This window comes from Cornus florida, unplaced genomic scaffold (genome assembly GCF_030987335.1).
Source record: "Cornus florida cultivar Cherokee Brave unplaced genomic scaffold, ASM3098733v1 CherokeeBrave_3.0.0_Hap2_Chr02, whole genome shotgun sequence".
Lineage (NCBI taxonomy): Eukaryota > Viridiplantae > Streptophyta > Magnoliopsida > Cornales > Cornaceae > Cornus > Cornus florida.
Genome location: NW_026775572.1, coordinates 91,400,030 through 91,415,539, shown reverse-complemented (window position 1 = coordinate 91,415,539; position 15,510 = coordinate 91,400,030). Strand labels below are relative to the sequence as shown.

The 15,510-nt window shown below is 36.2% G+C and overlaps 2 protein-coding genes across 2 annotated transcripts; one reads left to right on the top strand and one right to left on the bottom strand.

The window, feature by feature from the left end:
* Window positions 1–745: 745 nt before the first annotated feature.
* LOC132295459 (F-box protein At3g07870-like) lies at window positions 746–3,938 on the bottom strand. Its single transcript, XM_059793735.1, has 2 exons — window positions 2,597–3,938; window positions 746–1,017 (listed from the first exon to the last, which is right to left on the bottom strand). The coding sequence occupies exon 1, from the start codon at window positions 3,788–3,790 to the stop codon at window positions 2,618–2,620; it is 1,173 nt and encodes a 390-aa protein (XP_059649718.1). The 5' UTR covers window positions 3,791–3,938; the 3' UTR covers window positions 746–1,017; window positions 2,597–2,617.
* A 524-nt stretch (window positions 3,939–4,462) lies between these two features.
* On the top strand, window positions 4,463–4,975 carry LOC132296531 (secreted RxLR effector protein 161-like). Its single transcript, XM_059794722.1, has one exon. The coding sequence runs from the start codon at window positions 4,463–4,465 to the stop codon at window positions 4,973–4,975; it is 513 nt and encodes a 170-aa protein (XP_059650705.1).
* The last annotated feature ends 10,535 nt before the right edge of the window (window positions 4,976–15,510 follow it).

Sequence of the window (15,510 nt, the reverse complement as noted above, 5' to 3'; positions counted from 1 at the left end):
TTAGTTCTCATTATCAGCGCTGATAATTCAATAAGGAGCAAGGTGGTTTTTTCACTTCCATCATTTGTTGTCACAGAAACAGAGTTCTTCATGGAGGGGATCCATCTACTGCTACAAAGTTTGCTAGGGAAGCTTGTATAGAGACCATGCTCTAGCAGGTTTCTGTTTTTCTAGTCAAGGGTATGCCCAAGACTACAATATTGTTTTCTCTTTAGTGGCCTTTGGCCTCCTACTTTATCTCCATGTACTTTATTCAAACATCAACTCAAAGATTGTGCTACTGGAAAATCCCTGAGTGAAAGAAACTTGAAATATAAATAACTCTGTAGATCTGTCTTCTCCAACCCACTCTATGTCTGTAGGGCAGTATCTTCAAGTTAAAGTAAGGCAGAAATGTCGTTCTACAAAAGCCAAGCATCCCCAATTTCTCGGAAAACAAAAAAGATACGTATTTCTATTTTTACAACTGAGGACCAAAGGGCATCTAATCTAGCCCAATGGTATAACCTTCCCATCCTCAAAGAGGAGGGGAGAGGTTCCAGCCCAGGTGAGGGCAAAAGGGGTGTGTTTGTCTCTTGCATATGAAAAAAAATATTACAACTGAGGTTCGACATCATTTTCTTTAATGATGTCTTTTCTTTAAGAAATAAGGAAGTAGGCAACAAATAATTGAGAAAGATTAAAATGAAAAAAATTCAAAGGCCTACCTATGCAAAAGAGTAAAAATGCCCCAATAGCCATTTTAAAAGGGGAAACATATATATAAATATGAAAAACAAAGAATGTGCATTCAAGTAATTAAGCAAGAGATTATATTACCAGCAGTTATAGTAGTTGCAAAAAGATTTTTCTTTGCCTTGTAGCAGATTAAGGGTATACAAAAGTAATCTAAAAGAACATACAGGGACCTCTAGCAACCACATAGATGACGGATTTTATACAAGAACACATTCTTCCTTTGCAAGAGCATGCGCACAAAAAATCGCTTCTTTGTAGAGTAATCTCCTTTATTCTTTCCTGGTGCAATCAAAGAGCTGAGAACGTTATATTCGAGCATTAAGTTTGTAAAAATTGTTAAGCAAATTAATCCAGTTTCGAAAGCACAAAACCTTGATACTTTGGGAATTTTTCCTTCAACCCCTCCCCACCGCAAACCACCCAACCTGCCCTTTCTGGTGAGAGTTGGGGTGGGACAAAGGGTAAAGAGTTGAGGGGCCAAAGCAAAGATGAAATTAAACAAGACTAGAGAACAATGAGAAATATATAGATGTCCAAGAGTTCCTTTACCCTCTTTTGGTGCAAAGAGAAAGTGACGCAATAATTCAAATTCTGAAATAAGCATGGCATGAAATCAAAAGATAAAAATAATTATAATGCACAATATATACAACTGAGATTTTCAACCCGACAAGGAAACAAAATTTAGTAGAAACTTATGGTCATAGAGTTATATAAAACATAAATAAATTACGTAAATATGTTTTGACTAGTATTTAGGAAAATCTTTAATATTGAAAACTACAAACTCTAATCAAAAGGCAAAGAGGATTTTAATCATATTTTGCACCAAACAGAATTGAATCTAATTTGAGTATGATACATTAGGAACAACCAAGAAAACCAAAAAGAAAATACCTTATTTTAAAATAGTACTGTATGAAGAAGGGAAAAAAACACAAAAACACACACACAATCCTGCAAGAAGTGTATGACAAGAACAATAGATTCATCTCACTTCTCAAATTCTAAGAGCAACTTCACAAATATTCCATTACCTGGAAATTTCAATGTCTTATTAAAGATTCTAAGTGTATGACTTGTTTAAAATTCAATAAAAAAATATATTTAAATGTATGAAAGGAAACAAGGCCAATAATTGTAACAGAAAAAGTCGCAATAAAAATTGAGAACATATTGATGGAACTTCAAATGGTAATTCAATATAAAATTATGAGTGCATAGTTACATATAATATTGTATACTTTTGAAAATTAAGAGGTACAATAAGCATGTTTTTTAACAAGTATTCAAGAAAATTCTTAGTTAAAGAAACAAAAGAAAGAAAGAAAAGAGCAAAAAAAAAAAAAAAAAAAACCCAGAAGGTTTGCATCGAAAACCAAAAAAATGTGAGAGTGCTAGGGACTAAGAATGATTGAATATATATTTGACATGAGACCTTAGAGAGACACCAACACAGCAAAAGAAATCCTCCAATGTCTTCCTTTAAAAAAAGTAGCAGCAGAAATGTAAAAACAGATTCATATTTAAATGCTGTAAAAGCACAACATACTCTTCTCAATTTCTAAATCCTAAGAGCTACTAATTATAAAGTTTCCTTTGAGTGTCCATATTAACCATAAATATAAGATTTGGTTAAAAAAGTTCAGTAAAAACTTTCTCAATCACAACATTATTCACAACTGTATCCAAGTTTGGAACCCAATAAATGAAGAAAAAATAAAGCATACTACTTTAGACATTGTTGCAATCAAAACTTTTCAAGTAGACTTATTCTAAGACGACTCAACTGATAGTGCGAACTCCACTACACATAAATGGATATAAGTAAGGCTTATTAAGCACTAATAGAACTTACTGATGAATTGGGAGTGGTACATTACTTTTTGGACTTGACATTCACAACCCTCAAACCTCCTTTGCTTGCAACATCTTTAAGTGAGAAAAAGCTTGAACGGTAGGAAAACGCATGGAACGCATATACCTTTTCTTTTGGGTAATAAACCTTGAGTGCAGTAAAATTCCCTTTTTCATGATTATAGGAAACTAGAAGGCCATTCATACATGAAATCAAGATCTCTCCATCTCTCCAAAATGTGACTGGAAAAAGCCGCGCCTCGTGTAGAATTGAGGTTTTTAGAATACGGAGTTTAGTCCAAGACTCAGCTACTCCATAATCTTTCATGGACCACATATCAAGATAATTAATGGAATTTTGATATATAGAGAGACAATTTCCCAACACCCCCAAATCAACCTCATCCAAATAGGTGTTTCTCAACTCAAGAGGAAGTGGGATAGGATGGACCTGCTCTTCATCAATATCAAACGGATAGATACTTGTACCCCTCTTGTCTATCCAATGTACAGCGCCATTTAGGTTAACACCATAATCATGGGCTGGATAAGGGGCATCCCCAACATTTCTCCATGTATCTGTTCCAAGAGTATGAACATCAACAGTTGAGTAATCAGCGGGAAGTAATCTAAATCTTAAGACTTTATACTCCTCTGTTGTTGGACTAAATCCAAAACAATAAGTCACTCTAAAGGGTTTTGCATCTGTTTTGGGTTTGGGAAGGGCAACAGATTCTCCCAAAATGGGATTGCTTATGTACACAGTGTCTCTATTGTAATAATTCAGCAAACAGAACAAACCATTACAAGAACCTATCAATTTTTTATTAGATTGGATTTTGAACCTCATTGGCCAGTGTGTTCGATGAACATAATTAGAGTCCTCTCCAAGCTCCAACAAATAGAATAGTCTTCGAGAACCGTTAACCGGTATCACAATATCATCTAAAATGTCCGCCCTCGCGAGGCGAATCTTACGAAAATAAAGGTCATGCATAATTAAGTATTGCCAGTTTTTACAAATGCACTTGCACTTCAAGAGGCTCCTGGTTGGAAGCCTTGAAAGAATATCGACAATAATGGGCGAAGGAAGATGAACACCAACACCAACACCAACACCAGAGGTTGTTTGTTCTTCGTTGCAATTGCTTGTCGCTAAACCTCCAGTTCTGCGTCTTCTTCTGCGCCTTTCCATGGCGCGGTGTCAAAATGATCCAGCAACAATCTTAGAGAACACTACCCTGTATCCTTGCTTCGATTGTTCTCTCTCTGTTCTCTAGAAAACCCTAGCTACCAGGTGAAAAGCTACACTTTCTCTCTCTAAATTGATCCTCTCATAAAGATGTGTCAAAATCAACACAGTTTGAGTCTTGTTGTCTTTAGCTGCAAACTTAGATTGGCCATTGCAACAATTCGATGTGAAGAATGCCTTCTGCATGGTGAATTATTTGAAGAAGTATACATGGATCTCCCACCAGGATGCATGATACCCGAAAAATATAATCGGAAGGTCTGCAGGTTAAAGAAATCATTATATGGGTTCAAACAATCTCTAAGAGCATGGTTTGGAAGATTCACTAAGTCTATGATAGCCTTTGGCTACCGTCAGAGCAATTCAGACCACACGTTTTTTCTGAAGAAACAACAGGGTAAGATCATTGCACTCATTGTATATGTAGATAACATGGTGGTTACAGGGAATGATCTTGAAGAAATGAAGGCTCTCAAGTAGTACTTATCCAGAGAATTCAAAATGAAAGATCTAGGTCCTTTGAGATATTTTCTTGGGATCGAAGTATCTCGATTTAATAAAGGAATCTTTCTATCTCAAAGAAAATATGCCTTAGATCTATTATAAGAGACTGGCATGACAACATGTCAACCAGCTGAGACACAAGTGGAAGAAGGATTGAAGTTATGTGTTGAGTTCAACCAAGTACCTACTAATAAAGGAAGATACCAAAGACTTGTAGGGAAATTGATGTACCTAGCACACACGAGACCGGATTTGGCTTATGCATTGAGCATTGTTAGCCAGTTTATGCATGATCCTGGAGAGCAACATATGAATGCAGTTATGCGGATTTTGAGTTATTTGAAATCTAATCCTGGAAAAGGAGTTTTGTTCACTAAAAATGCTGGTTATCAAAACATAGATGCATATACTGATGCTGACTGGGCTGGAGCTATTGATGATAGACGATCTACTTCTGGTTACTTTACTTTTGTAGGAGGTAATCTTATTACATGGAGAAGCAAGAAACAAAATGTTGTTGCTCGCTCGAGTGCAGAAGCTGAATTCAGAAGTATGGCGCTTGCACTTTGTGAAACATTGTGGTTAAGACTTCTCTTACGGGCTTTGGGTTATCTACCTGGATAACCTATTCGACTATATTGTGACAATAAATTAACATGTGATATTGCCCATAATCCAGTTCAACATGATCGTACGAAACATGTCGAAATAGACATATTCTTCATTAAGGAGAAGTTGGATGGGAAAATTGTGGAGTTGCCTAAGATTTGATATGAGAATCAACTAGCCGACATTCTCACAAAAGCAGTCTCAAATCAAGTGTTTTCAAAATTTTTAGACAAGTTGGGCATGTGTGACATCTATGCACCAACTTGAGGGGGAGTGTTGAGATTTTATCTCATAATACAGCTGTATGATTGAATTATTTACTCCTTAATTTAGGGCTACTTGGTAGGTAATTAGTTACCTATTTTAGCTAAATTCTATTCTATAAATTGAGTGTAACACCATCAATGAAAGTATCAAATACAGTTTTTAATTCTCATATTCTATCTTTGAATTTCAAGAGTTTTGGGTTTGGGAAGGGCAACAAATTCTCCTAAAATGGGATTGCTTATATGAACAGTGTCTCTATCGTCATCCCATAAACAAAACAAACCATTACAAGAATCCATCAATTTTTTATTAGATTTGATTTTGAACCTCATTGGCCAGTGAGTTCGATGAACATAATTAGAGTCTTCTCCGAGCTCCAACAAATAGAATAGTTTTCGAGAACGAGAACCGTTAACCTATATCACAATATCATCTAAAATGTCCGCCCTCGCGAGACGAATCTTACGAAAATAAAGGTAATGCATAATTAAGTATTGCCAGTTTTTACAAATGCACTTGCACTTCAAGAGGCTCCTGGTTGGAAGCCTTGAAAGAATATCGACAATAATGGGCGAAGGAAGATGAACACCAACACCAACACAAACACCAGAGGTTGTTTGTTCTTCGTTGCAATTGCTTGTCGCTAAACCTCCAGTTCTGCGTCTTCTTCTGCGCCTTTCCAAGGCGCGGTGTCAAAATGATCCAGCAACAATCTTAGAGAACACTACCCTGTATCCTTGCTTCGATTGTTCTCTCTCTGTTCTCTAGAAAACCCTAGCTACCAGGTGAAAAGCTACACTCTCTCTCTCTAAATTGATCCTCTCGTAAAGATGTGTCGTTTGATTCTCTCTCCGTTCTATAACGTCTCATTCTTTGTGATCTCGTCTCAATAAAATCTTTTATGTATCTTCCGATTCGTCTCGAAACCCAAGTGTCGTTGTTCCCTAGGAGTATTTTGATTTTTAATTGTTTTGATTCCTGCCGCTAATCTATTTAAATTTATTTTTCAAACAATCCAACATTGAAATGTCGACCAATTTTAGGTTCAATATTTAGGGCGCAAATCCCAGCTGTAGATTCTCAAACTGTCTCTTGTAGTAAATTTTTTTGTGGTGTATATTTGGTCACGTTCATTCACCATCATTTGACAATTGAGACTGTATTTGACAATTACATCACTATTTATAAGTAACATTTCACTACTATTTATAAATAACATTACAGGATCTAAAAAATAACATCACAAGAATCTAAAAGTAACATCACCATTTATGTGCATACCTTAATTTAAGGGTGAAAATACTTACAAATAGTGGTGGTGAAATGTTATTTATAAATGGTAGTGTAATTGACAAACACAGTATGTTGAATTGAGTAACGTTTGTATGTGACATTACTTAGTCTGTATTATGTGCATAATTTATTTTGTGTGTAAAGATACTTATAAATGGTGGTGAAGAAGGATCCAAATGCTGTCTCAATTCCACTCAAACGTTGCCTTAAGAGCTATTAAATGAAGAATGATGTGGCAAAATATAGGCCACTTAAAACTCACAACAGAGGACCGCATAGGAATCGCACAGCAGATGATTTGCGCCCCAATATTTAGATTACACACATGGAAAAATGACAAAGATATGTTTGTTATATATTATATACTGGGGTAAAAATCACCTCTAGTCCAACAGTTGCTCATTTCCTCCATTTTAAAATAAGTGGCTCAGAACTGGCCACGTCATTTAAAATTTGGGTTGAAACTTTTTTAACTGATACGGTATAGGGCCATATATTATATAATAAATAGTGTATAATACCGTATATTGGTGGTAATTTCCCTCATTTTGACATTTACATCTTCCCTCATTTTTACATTTACTTACATGTGAGGCTGTGAGGCGGGCGAAGAAGAAGAATTGAAGAACAGCGGTCTGAGGCGAAGAAGAAGAAGGAAAAAAGGAAGGTCTTGTAATGTTTTCGATTTTCACCATTTTTTATTTTTCTAGAATTTTCTGTTTTTGCAAGGGTATTTTCGTATTTTTTCATTTTGCGTGCCATACATCGTGGGGTATGTCGGGTGTGTTCGAGAGTTGGTTGGGACATTTCCTTGAGTTTAGGATTCTTGGAAATGCACCGATTGCTATTTTGGCATTTTTCCGTCTTTCGGGCCGGAAAGTCCCGGGGGGACCCGCTACCGAAATTGTCGCGTACGGGAGTTTTATTTGGATCCATTTGCATCTCATTCATTTTTATTTATTGTGTTTTATGTGGATGTGGTATGGTTAGTGTATATATACATATATATATGTATATATATATATATATGTGGTGGAAATTAAAAGTTAAAAAGATTTTTTTTAGTGGTGGGACCCACCACCACTAACATTTGTTTTTAGTGGCCAAGAGGCCACTTTGGCCTCATTTTCTTCTCTCTCCCCGACACTCTCTCTTTCTTCCTCTTCTCTTTTCTTTTTTCTTTTTTTTTTTTTTTCTTCAAAACTTCAAGCTTTGATTAATCTTTAATAGTTGGGAGTTTGTGGGAGCCGTTTGCGGCAAATCGGAGAGCTCGTTGGGATCTATGCATTGATGTAAGCAATTCCTTGTTTGGCCAACCATTGGATTTTTAAAAATTTAGGAATTTTTGGGGGTTTTTCATCTAGCTTGCGGTAGGGGTTTCTAATTCACATTTTCTTGCACTTTTGTAAATTTTCCTTGTATGAATTATTATCTAGTATGCCTATCTGGTATGAATTCTTGCAAAATTGTTTAAATGTTGTATATGAAATGTGTAATTATGTGTTAAATGATATATTATGATTATGCATGCTTATATGAAATAAATTCATGTTTTATAAGCTAATCATGCTAGAATTATTGATGAATGAAAGCATGTATTTTTGGTATTTCATGTAAAGCATGTTAAGTGGTTTATACTTGAATTAAATGTATGATAATGAGTATTGGCATGGCATGAAATGGCATAATGCATTCATGCATAAGCATTGGGAAAGAAATGGGAATGTGGTTTTGAAAGAAATGAAAATGGGTTTTGGGTAAAAGCTTTTGAAAGGGTTTGCGAAAACCAGGCCGCCTAGGAGTTGCCTAGGGACCGTGGCGTTAGTGTGGCCTAGAGGGGATTAGGGAGATTACCTTAGCGTGGTTGAGTTACCTGGGCCCAAATGACGCCATGGAGTTGCATAGGTCGGGACAGTTAGCCAATTCTCCTTTCGTGTCGCCATGGAGTTGCCAAGGGATGGGTTTCACAAACAGTTTAGAAATGATGATGGACAAGGTTTTGGAAATGAGGAGCGACATTACATGGCATTGCATCCTATTGCACGGCATAATTCATTCATGACTCAGATTATTGATATTGATATTATAGTTATATTCTTCCCGGAAGTGGCATGATTCCAATTCCTTTATTCCTATTCATTGTGTGGATTCACGGGGTCTCAAGAGGTGTACCTTAGGCACCTCCTACTGAGCTTATGCTCACCCCTTCATCTTAACATTTTTCAGGTCACGGAAAGGAGGTGGTAGATGACAATCCACTACAAGCATGAAGGGGTTAGAAGGGTGTTTAGTAACCTTTTGTATTTTGGGCCATTCTTTTGTATAGCATCACGTTAAAAATGTATAAACCTTGTATAGTGATCGGTTGGTCAATTAAACATCAACCTTCGCAATAGCACGAATCATTGTAAAATAGGGCTATTGGTCGGGTAAGTCGAACCACTGGGACTGCGCTAATCTATGGCAACCTAAGTGTCTAGAGTCATTTTAGAGTGATAAGGGGTGTTCATAGAGGGTTTGTTTTGTTTGTCACTAAACTTGGAATTCAAATGTGCATAAAACAATAGTGCTAGTAAATGAGAGTTAGAGATAATAAAAGGGGAAACTAGGGAAGTGAATCCACCTACGCCCTAAATACATGCTAAATCAAGACTAAATTGGGGATAAACACTATATAAGCAATGATAAAAAATTATGTAGCAACACATAGTTGCTTCATAACCAATAAAAAGTTCATGAGATTAAAACAAGAATGGTCTATCAAAAGACAACACATTTGGACTACCTAGACTAGGGTGTAGTATCAAATACATTAACTTAAGCAAAAGACCATCAAGCATTTAATCAAATGATGAAGCACATGAAGGTAAGAATCAAGCATAGTCCATCAAAGGAGGTACCTAAGCAATGGAATATCAAGTTTCAAAATCAACATGCCTTGAAAACCATTCATAGTTAATATCTTCATTGTCACTATGAAAATAAAAGCAATAAGACTAATGTAAGAATTATCAAGACAAGCTAAATAACTCACATCAATCATTTAAACATGAATAATCATTACAAGAAGTAATAAGCTCTTAAACTATGAAAAGACCAAAGTTTATACATTATAATCCCCAAAATAGAACCTAATCTAGAACATGAACAAAAGGGGAGGCTTCATCACCTCCCTAAAAGAGGTTTAGTTACCCATGGTGGCCCTAGATGAAGGAAGAAGCAAGGCTTTCCCCTCAATTTTCGAGCTTCCTCCTTGAAGCTTCAAGAACTCCTCCCCTTTGCTCTCTTCTCTCTCCTCTAATCTTGTAGAATGAAGCTTAATGATTTTGTGTGGCCTTGCTTCCCTTTATTAGATATCTTATCCACTCAAAGAGGCTACCAACCAACATCTCCAACCACTTCATTAAAGAGGAAAACAAAATGAAGAAACCAAGGTGCAAGTGGGCTGAAATGAGCCATTTCCGACGGGCATTCTGCCCAAAATTCGAGCACTCGAAGCAAGGCCTCGAGCACTCAAATTTAGTGTAAAAAGCTCCATGCTTCACTTGCTCCGCCCAGACCTACTTTGATGAAATGGCCATAACTTTGCGCTCCAAACTCCAAATAATGAACCGTTTGAAGATTTGGAGAGCTAATTCCGAGCTTTAAATACTTCATGTTTTGGTGGAGATCCAATTCTCAAGTATGGTTGGTCGAAAATTAAGATCAAGGCAGAATTTCATTGCTGCCAGGAAGTTCTGCGCACCTCTGGTAACAAGGCCATAACTCTCTTCTCCGAGCTCCGAATGACAAACTGTTTGAAGATTTAGAAAGCTAATTCAGAGCTATTATGCCATTTTATAATAGAAGTCCAGTTCTCAAGTTTGCAAGGTCAAAATGGCGATCAAAGTCCTGACTCCACTGCTGCCAGAAATTCAGCCTTGTGCCTTTTGATGGTCAAAAATCCACAACACCTTATTTTTGCTCCTTTTGGGCCAAGGAACCTGAAAATGCATAAAAACATAGAAATGAAGATAATCTACATAAATTAACATACAACGGACTTTACTAATGCAATTTAGGGCGCTTGAATATACAATATTCGGCGCTTATCATATAGCTTGGCCATGTAATTTAACTATGAGTTTTGACTCTATTTTGATGTAACTTGGACTAATTGTAAAGACTATACCTTGTTTTTAATTTAATGGAGTTACTGAAGTTGCATTGTGGTATAATGTTGATGTTTTTAACCATGGGATGTAGTATACCATCTTCATAAGGTGTTAGATCATGTTTTGTGTAGTTTACAAAACTTTTGCATAGGTAATTAATCATTTTCTTACTTGTTGCAGTCTAGTAGCTGAACCATACTTCGTAGGACCATTTCGGCCAACCGAAATGGGCATTTCGATCATCCGAAACTTCCAGTAGCATCACTTGAAAATTGGGCCATAACCGGCTGACCGGAATGGCCATTTCGGTCGACTGGTATAGGGGGATCATTTCGGCAGACTGAAACTCCATTTCGGTCGACTGAACTATAGCTGTCTGGTGCACTTTGTTTTCTTCTTTGGAATAATTAACCCCGAGCCTTATATAGTCATTTAAAGCCTTCTCAAAACATAATTAGGATATAAGGATGATGTTTGGACATTAGATATGATGGGGATTGACTTAGGTGACCTCGGGTTTGGGTAAGGACCCGGTTAGCGGTTCGGACTCATAGGTTCAAGTCGTTACAAACTTGGTATCAGAGCCATGGTTGAAAAACCATTAGAACGACGGGTAGAGGCCTACCTAGGGTTGTCTGGGAAGTCATTTGCATTGTTATTTGATTACTTGCTAAAGTGTTTTGCTACGTGAAAAAAGCATGCTTAACTGTCTACTTGCTTACGTGTTTATGTGTTTATGTTAATGTGCTTATTGCATAGCCTTGCATGCTAAGCGTTAGTATAATATCTTTTTGTGTTGAGTTGTTCTCAGGTGGGCCTTAGTGTTATTGTTGTTGAATTGTTTTCTTGTTTTATAGCACGATGCCATCGCGAAAGGAACCAAGTGTAGTATCACGAATTTTTTTCAGATTTTTTCGGCATTTATTTTTATTTTTATTTATTTTTTGTGCATCGTTTTGCGTGCCGTGTGGGTCTCGGTGTTATTATTCCATTACCATGCATTTATCTATTTATGAGTTAATGTATTAGTTGTGTATGTGTATATAGATATATGTGTCATGTGGGTGGATATGGATATTATGTGGCATTGTGTAGTTTTAGTGAGCTTTAAAGGGCATTTATGGTATTTGAGCTTGGGTGGACTTTTGACCCATTTTAGGCCATACATTTTGAAGAGAAAATTGGCTAAGCTTAGACCACATTTCATTTCCTCTCCCTCACTTTTGGCCACACTCTCTCTCTCATCTATTTCACTTACTCTCTTTAAATCTCAAGCATCTATCTAAGATTTGAGCTAGCTAAAGAAAGATCTAGGTGGGGAGCGAGAAGGAAATGTTTTTTTACTCTTCAAGGTTTACATTTTTACTCCGGTCTTGCTTCCATTTGGGGATTTTCGAGCTTGGGAGCTAGAGGCTTTGGGTTGTATCTTTGAGGAGAGATATTTAAAGTATCATGCTTTATCTCTTGTTGAGTTTCTTTTCTTGATTCCATGTTTTACTTGCTCTAAATGTTAAATTTTAAGTTGAAATGGTGTTGTATGTTGAATAGAAAAAACATATCTAAATGTGATGTTGATTATATGTGTAATTCGGTTGCTATGACATTAAAAACATGAAAATATTGATCTCTATAATGCATGATTTCATTTATGGCACGAGCATGGTTGGGGAATAGTGGTTGAAATGTTTTTAAAAAGAAAGTAATTTGGGAATGGTTGGGAAAGTGATTTTATGAAATGAACCAGGTTTCGCAAGCCCGGGGCTAATTCGACCTAGAGGGAGCACGTGCCGGATTTGGATGTGTAACATTGATTGCTAGGCCCCAAATAGTTGCCGGATTTGGAACTAGGGATAACTAATCAATCTTGCCTCGGTAAAGTCGGTTAGCGATTTTCGGTGTGAGTTGAGTTGGGCTGGGATTGTCGTCTGGAAAGCATGACATTTCATAGCATGATGGTGTGTTTGTATTGATTGTGGCTTATTGGTATTCCCGCGCATGACCCTAATTTCTTTTAACTATTCTTTGTATGTTAACTCAAGGGAGCCCAAAGCTAATGCTTTAGGCATCCCCTACTGAGCCATCGTGCTCACCCCATATTTATCATTTTCAGGACATGGCAAGGATATTGTAGACGACGCACCCTCACAAGCTTAGAAGTGTAAAATGGACTTTTGACATCTTTTGTAATAGATTAGCAAAGACGATGATTTTGTAATGTAATTATATTTGTTGACCTTAAGGATTCCATCCAAGGACAATCTAGAGGTTTTGATGATAACAAACCATTAATGATATTTAAGGACTAATGTTTACATTAAGTGTTATAGATTATTCACATTCAGAGGATGACCTCAATGACGATCATAGAGTCAATTCCAAGTATTCCATTAGTTCAAGATCACATTTATGGAAAGCAAAGGAGACAAAAGGAACATAAAGTTGCAAGGAACCAAATGCAAAGTCTATCCAAAGATAGCTTGGACATCAATGATCAAGAAAACAACTTAAAGAAAGGAAGAAAGCAAGAATGCCTCAAAGCCTAAAAGATCATTAACAAAACTTGAAGAAAGGGGTAGATAGCTTGGTGAGTGTTAGCTTAAATTGTAAAGTTATTTTTGAAGTAACTTCATTTGAAAGCTCATCTCTATAGGACCATACATATCACATCATCATTCATATGCTCCTATATCCATTAGCAATAGACTATGCACTTCATTCATATACAATTAACATATGGAGTCTTTGCTAAAGAGTGAGTTAGTTCAAGCTTGCATAAGCTTTGAAAGAACTCATCACTTGTGCTAGAAATACTAAGACCATACACATCAATTATATTATTCATATTGGTTAACAATTGAGGCATAAGAAGCCTTCATTACCATGAGTTGATAACGGACATTAGGACCCCAGAATGCGCGTCATGAAAAACTGTGTTTTTGGCTAAGTGTGAAAAATGGATTTTTAAAATAATGATTATTTCAAAATAATTTTTCCCGGTAATAACTCTTTATACTTAAACTAGCCTAAACTGATTTTATCAGAATTTTTGACCAAGTCTACATTGGTCTACATAAGGATTCAATTTTACCAAAACTGTCAGAAATCCAAATTTGTACTAAAACTGAATTTCTACATTTTGATTTAGTTGGATTTCAATTTTCTAGTATTTTTTATTGAATCCAAATGAGGGGTACTTCCTTATTTACATTGTAAACTTAAAGTAAATGGACATATAAATTAAATTAAAGTAAAGACATTTACTTTAAATTAAATTAAAGTAAAGACATTTACTTTAGACATTTACTTTAATGAATGTTTTCAATGTAAATAAGGTATGTGCAGATGTCCTGTGCACAGACTGTTTCATCTGTTAACTTAGAACAAAATTCATGAATCTGCAGTTTCATTTTGGCAGACCGAAATGCATAGGCAATATTGAATTAGTCGACCGATGTAAACAAGGAGCTTGGAACCAAGCCTCAAGCTATTTCGGTCTACCGAAATAGAACATCAATTCATTTCGGTCTACCGAAATGAATACACAAATCCAACTCCTAGTTATTTCGGACGACCGAAATAACTCTGAGTTTTACTTCGGTCTACCGAAACAGAGATACTGAGAATGACGACCAACCTTTAAACCATTTCAGACAACCGAAACACAAGGGTGTTTCATTTTGGTCGACCGAACCTGCACAGATCTGAATCTGAACGGCTATTTCCTTTCGGGCAGTGTGCACAACAGCTATATTTTTGATTTAACTGCTGAAACTCTATAAATAGAGTTGGGGTTTTCTGGTTTCGGGTTGAGGCTTTTAAAAGGAACTTCTACAGAGCTTTTGCTCTAGTTCCTCCCTCTTCTTACTTTTGCTTTAGATGTCCACACAAGGAATCACCATTGAAATACATTGCATATCATTCATGTGATTCATCTTGCAAACTTAGAGTTGAGCTTTCATTTGATTATTTCAATTGTAACTCTAAGTTTGAGAGCTTTGATTTGTAGATTTGTCTATTTGAGAGACATTCAATGTAAGCTTCATTATATATCCATTCTTGAGAGAAGAAGACCAAAAGGTGCTCTTGGCAAGGGAAAGCTTGTTTAAGCTATTGCAAGGATTCTCTTTCTCAACCCATAAAAGAAAGAAGGTGTCTCTCTAATGAGAAGATTTGGTAGAGTTCTCCACTTACAAGAGTGAGCAATGGTTCCTTCTTAGTCGTCAAAAGAAGGAGAAGCGAGATGGCTTCATTACAAGGTCGGTTCTTCACCCGCAAGCAAGAACATGTAAAGGTTTGCTCTCCACCCGTAAGGAGGAGCCATAGTGGAATCCTTGAGAGGTTTTCTCAAGGCATGGACGTAGGCCGAGGTTGTGCCGAACCATGTACATCGTGTGTCTTTTGGTTTGCAATTTCTCTAACTCTTACTCTCTTTATTTCCCTAGCATTTTCCATTTCATAATCTTAATGCTTTATTTATGAATGCTATGAGATGGATATATTAATTTGTATATGAGGAGGATGGGATGAATGCTTGGATTAAATTGAGTTGAGTGATTGATTTTAGCTTAGATTATATGTCCTATATTTGATTCATATATAGCTAAAATGATGTTGCATACCAAGTGTTTGACAAAATGCATATTCAACACATCCTTCATCTTTAGAGTTTATATACATACCAAGTGTTTGATAAATTTGTAATAAACTCTATAACTATGTGTTTCATGTTATTTGCACCTTGAACATTAATCACATCAATATTGTGCAAATGCTAATTCTAAATGGTTAGTTGAATTGAATGCAATGAAGCTTAAAGTAATTCATTTATTTGAATCA